The sequence below is a fragment of the Rhipicephalus sanguineus genome, chromosome 10 (genome assembly GCF_013339695.2).
Source record: "Rhipicephalus sanguineus isolate Rsan-2018 chromosome 10, BIME_Rsan_1.4, whole genome shotgun sequence".
NCBI classification, from domain to species: Eukaryota; Metazoa; Arthropoda; class Arachnida; order Ixodida; family Ixodidae; genus Rhipicephalus; species Rhipicephalus sanguineus.
In genome coordinates, this window is record NC_051185.1 from 19,759,239 (window position 1) to 19,765,238 (window position 6,000).

Genomic DNA, 6,000 nt, shown 5'->3' on the forward strand with positions numbered 1-6,000 from the left:
CAATTTTTGTGGCTCCATGACACTGAAGAAAGAGTTCTTGCTTGTACGTGTTATAACATGCAAATGACGAAAGAAATAACGCTGTTGTGGCTCGTATGTGTTGTGTTTTTACTCATAAAGTACGAAGGAATGGTACGACACTGTCTAAACATTTATGAGTAGTCCGCACAGCCCGAGCGTCCACGGCGCCGCGGAGGACCCAGTCTTGGGTTGTGATTAGTCCGCGGTGGCAGATTTGGTCACTCCTTAGTCAAAATGGCGGCGCCTGGTTCACCTGTGCGATATCGTGCAAGTATCTCGAAGACTCGCGCTTTTACGGTGCCGAGGAGAATATTTAACCGCTTTCACAATTACAGCTCATCTCACTGCGCAGTTGCACGGTGTCCCGAGACGCTCTTGCCGCTTTCGCTGCAGCGCTCGCCGCTAGCAGACAACAGGGCGCGGAAGGATACACTTAGATGTGCTCGCCCTCCTGATTGGTTGAGAAGGCCTGTAGCTTCCACAGTGCTGCACGGAACTTCTGGAACAGAGTATAGATTTAGGTGCACGTTAAAGAACCCCAGGTGGTCGAAATTTCCGGAACCCTCCACTACGGCGTCCCTCGTAGTCATATCGCGGTTTTGGGACGTTAAACCCCAGATACTATTATTATTTGAAGTTTATTGAAAAACGGAAAGATAAAACCACATGGCGCGTATCCATGTGCAAGCCCCCCCCCCCCCCCCCCCCCCCCCCAAATAAAAAAAATTATCTGATTCGTGTCTATTACGTTTTACACCGTTTTTCAACAAATATCAATTGTGATTTTGCGCCCATCCTGTCCATTCCTTTCGTCTATCATCCAAACAACGTGAAGCGCACACATTGGCAAGTAAGAAGTTGCAAGAAGATGACCACGATACTATGTAAGCATATCTGTGAGAGCGTCTTGTATGCGTTATATGGTGATCATCAAGACACTTTATTGGTCTCGCCAAGACCTTTTGTAGACGACTAACAGACGTATGTGTGCTCAGTAGGTGAAGTTTACTTTCTACCAAGACTGTACGAATTTTATTTTTGTGGTTTGTCCAATACAAAACTGGTGGGCAATAGAACATATAGGCGTCCAACAAGTGCTTCTTGTCAAGTCGGCATTCCTAGCGCAGCACGCGCACTTAATTAGCATGTTATCCGATGCAATTAAAAAAAAATAATGAATCTATACACCAATTTCACAAGGAGGCTGCCATTTTTAAAGCTCGCCACCGCCGCAGCGCCGTCTAGCGTCTTCGATGTTTTGCCGCACTTCCGGTGTGTGGGGTTCCGTGGCGGTGTATGCAGCGTATACGCTCAGTTCACAAGGTATTGCTATTCTTCGCGGTACACGGGCAAAACAGAGGAACGCTTCGCGAGTGTAAAGGCGCTGGTAAATAATCGCTTAGCTGTCAGCTTCAAAATGGCTGAAACAGCAAGCAGCGGCGGCCGACGAGACGTTCCCGCAGCAGCGCCGACGATGAGTAGAATGCGAATGCTGTTCTTAAGTAGCGTGTGTAAATTGGCAATTGCTTTGTATGTTTTGTTATAGCTAACCTCGGTGTGGTTCTTGGAATATGCGCTATAAGAGAGGGTTAACATTTAGGACAACTCTCGAAGTAATCGGAGAAACGTAAATGGAGACGAGCGAACACGTAGGCCATTGTCCAGCTGCGCGCATTAGTGTTTAAGATGACTCTCGGGTTTCCGTGCCGTGATTATGCCAGTTAAACGTTACTCTAATCCCTAACAGACCATTTGGTTTCGCTTAGCACGTCGCAATACAATGTTCATGGAACGACAGGAGCCCAAACAACGATGCCTGTGTTCATTCGTGTCACCGTCGTAGTTAAAAGTTTGTGGCCTCTGATCGTCGCACAGGATAAGAAACAGATGTACGACGGGTGAGCTCAAAATTCGGCGTAGAAACAACACGATGATAAAATGAACATAAGCCTGTTGCACATCTGGAAGCATGACATGGCGTAAGTTCGCTTCGGCGCGAGCCGCCGCCACTAGCGATACGCCGAAAGGGCGCCCGCTCTTGGTAACAATATTGTCAGTCTGTTTTCTGGCGAGTATTTGAGAAGCATTACGACGAGCGCACGTGTCCAGGTAACGACCTGGCTTTAACGAACGTGGGTCGATTATTCGCGACACCCAGGTTGCCGCGCAAAAAAGAAAAAAAAAAGGTTCGGTTGTCATAACGCTACCTTAGTTATCGTCACAAAATTGTCAAGTCGAGAAAGAACGTGCTCTCGACAAAACGTTAGAGACGCGTACCTGCGCCAAAGCACACATGTCCGGCAGGCCATTCTGTCATGTAGGTTGGAAAGTGCTAATTCGATAACCTCGAAATTGGACGCACAAAGATGGAACATTTTCTAGCGGAGGCATTGTAAATCATATGCTGTAGCATAGAAATCAGAGAGGTTGATGTTATGAGAGAACAACTCTTGGCCAAACATTTTGTGTATTAATCGTCAGCCTTGATATTGGTTCTCTTTGGTGCAGATGATAAAGTGTACCAGCACCCCAAGCACAATCACAAGCTGGTGTGATGACTGGAAATGTGGCCATAATTGAAGACAGCACATATAATATACTGTTTGCGGCAGAAGAAGGCGTGCGACCTGTGAGAAGCGAAGTAATTTAAAAGCATTGTGCACTTCGCATGCCTTGGCTGCCAGTCTTTCAGGGTTCCGTAGCTGTTGCCGCAGCCAAACACAGCACAGTGGTAGGTTGTCGACTTGTTCTCGTCCGACATTTCGATTTGCGGCAGCACAATTGCTTCAGCGCGTCGAAAAATGGAAACACGCGGACCTCTCACGCACCACGCAGTGCAAAACTCGGGATTCCGCACACACCAGCGGCAGCGGTCGGCCGAGGTGGAGAGAGAGAAAGCGTTGAAAATACACCGGTTCGAGGCTACGCTCCTCCTCTCCGTGAAAACGGTCTATAGCAGACAGCGGACTTTCATCCCATCCGTATCACGTTCACCGTCTTCACAGATCATGAATATACGTATGAACACGTCATATGAAGGAAGGTCGTTTTTTTTTTTTTTTTAATGAAAGAGCACGTATTTTTTGCACGACGCGATACCTACGACTTGTTGATGGTTGCTCCCCCCTCCCAAGTGAAATATAAAACAGGAACTTTGCATTCTATAAAGCAAGTGAAATGTTGGTGTGGGCACGTGGGCAGAGAATCCATTGACCACGGCACGAAGCATGCCGTAGAATTTAAATCAATGATCGTGTTTCGACACACACACACGCACACACACACACACACGCACGCACGCACACACACACACACACACACACACACACACACACACACACCACACACACACACACATGCTAGAGGAGGACGCAAATGACACGCTGTTCATATACTGACAGTACTCTTGAAATAAATATGACATCATTGTTTCTACACAAATGCACAAATGTGTCTAGTATGTCTTCTGAAGTCATCTAGCTCTCTTCCTTCCCTCTTTTTCGGTGGATTTCTTTTTTTTTATGTTTGAGAATGTGCGAAGTTCAAGGCAAGAAAGAATAGACTCGAACGTTTGCCGCCGACGCAATGTGTTCGTCGCTCCCTTCTTAGTGCTTCGTCTAAGCGGTGCCCTCCCCCAACCCCCTCTCCCCCCAAACTCGTAAATGTCACCCGGCTTTCACGGCTAATAATTTATGTGAAGAGCCTTGAGCAAGCATAACACCCCACCCACCCACCCATTCACCCACACCTTTCCCGTGTCCCTCCACCCTTGCGAAAGCTCCGAGATCGGTGGCGTCTGTCTTCATCTATCTCGGAGACCGCGACCGTAGCCGAGCAAGACCGACGTACTGTTTGCTCTTTAGAAAATCACATTTGTCAGCCGAACGTGCGAACCTGAGTTGCGCTAATGGTTTCAAAGTCCGAGGAAATCGCTGCCAATTAAATCATCACCAACAGAACATGTATTTGAAAACCATGCTAAGAAATATTTTACGCAATAACTCTCTTCATCCTAACAACTGACCATGATGATTGTAATATTAATAATTGATGCCGCGACACTACTACACTTTGCATTGCTTCTATGCTTATCATTGTTACCTGACGTCGTTTGTTCACTGCAGGTCTTCTTTGCCAATTTCGTCTTCCTAAACAGCTTTATATTTTCTTGTTTTTTCGCAGCACTGCTATTTTACTTTTACAAGTTGTCTGTATAGTTACCGTAACCACTGACTGATGCATATATAAGTTCTTTTTTATTATGTACAAGGTACAGCGGGCGTGCGACTGCATGGCAAAGCAGGGTAGGAGACAATTCACAACCGATATCCCTTGTATGTGGACCAATCGAGGGCTTCTTTCCTCATGACGTCACGTGAACAGACCGCTGGCGTCATGAATTGTGCCGCACAGACGGGAAACTCCAAGAGACAATACGCGGTCGTTATTTGTATCTTCAGAGGTTGTTTAGGGACCCTTTAAGATTTCTGTTTTGTGTCCCGCACATTGATGTTACAAGGCGATATTATGTAGTCCCTTGATAAAGAAAGAACAGAACGTATATGTAGGTAAGTACGTGAAACATCACGAACTCACGTTGGTGCTTCTGGGAGCTCCTTAGGCAACCCGATCCCCAGGATGGCATCCTGTTTCAAGTCTTGCGCAAAACCAACCCAAAGGCGTGGCCACGTTTTTTTCTTTTCTTTTCTCTTAGAAGCGTCTCGAAGAGCACCGAGGATTGCAGCTGCGTTGCCAAACTCGAAGAGACGCTGTGGTTTTAGTCGTCTTCAAAGCCGTAAGAAACGGAGCACACGAAACACCACAACCAACGGCACTTCACGAACACCGAACGTGCCGCCTTCGTTGAAATTCACGACCCCGTTAAAGTTGTAGCAGGCCATTTTGAAGTTGTTCTTTTTCGTGTTGACGAAAATCCCCGATGTCACACCAACGTCGACAAAGCTTGATCGTTTCACTTCCCTAAGTTTGCTCGACGTACCAAGTTGTAACAAAACTGCGTAGCGGTTATCCGTTCCGCCGTGGGAGCATACACTCCGGTTTGATCACCACGAGCAACAACGAAAATCGACGTGAAAACAAAACAAACCGAAACGTCACGTTCCACGCACGCACGATGACGTCACAAATTACGAAGACCCAATCAGCGATAATTCTTAATTGGGAGGAGCGACGCTCAAGCGAACGACCCTCAGCGTTTCCATTCGCCGCGTCGTCTGCTACGGATCGGTTCGGACGAGGTCGTCTGCTAGACGGAGAGGAGGAGGTGAGACGCGTTGCGTTGCGGCGGAGAGGAGGGGGAGGAGAGGCGCGTCCAAAATAAAAGCAGTCGCCATGGAAACGGAGACGACGCTTGGGTTTTGATTGGTCGGGAGCGTTTGAGAGAGAGCGTCGAGTGGGGGTGACGGTGGTGCCACCGCGTTCCGTAAATAAGAAGCAACGCCGCTGTGTTCTCCAAGCGTTGCACGGGATGGGGGCAGGCAGGCCTCGCGTTGGGAGCACGGCGGCGTAGCGGGCATGAGGCCAAAGTTGCCGAAACGCCGGCGGGTTTCCTAGGTGGCAGCGTTTAAAAATAAAATTGTCCCCGCGCTCAGGAATGAAGCGCTCGACAAAGATTAAATGCCAGCAGCGCCCCCACTACGTCTTTCGTCCCATATATTTTTTTTTTATTTCTTCGCTTGTTCGGGGTCTTGCCTGACACCCGACCCCTCGTAGGAAAAGGAAGAAAAAACAGGCGCGTTGTGGTGGTTCCTTCGTGTTCTTGCTTATTATAGACGCATTTCTGGGAGAAAAGGCGCCGTATAAACACGCTTTAGGTGTAGTAAGGTCGTTAGTGGCTCGTGAAAAGCTGGCATGCGTCAACTAGGAAACAGCTGCCGTGCGGGCACGCCAAGTTCTAGGTTCGACAAACCTTATAGCTCCTGCTGTAGACACATGTAGACTTGAAAAAAAAAAAAAACG

General features: G+C 47.9%; 1 protein-coding gene across 1 annotated transcript in view; it reads right to left on the reverse strand.

The window, feature by feature from the left end:
• The window catches only part of LOC119407193 (glutamate receptor-interacting protein 2-like), a 169,118-nt gene extending 163,863 nt beyond the window's left edge, over positions 1 to 5,255 (reverse strand). Inside the window, 1 exon segment of the mRNA XM_037674065.2 lies at positions 4,618 to 5,255. Coding sequence (XP_037529993.1) covers positions 4,618 to 4,666 — 49 coding nt within the window. The 5' untranslated portion in view covers positions 4,667 to 5,255.
• Between the last annotated feature and the right edge of the window lie 745 nt (positions 5,256 to 6,000).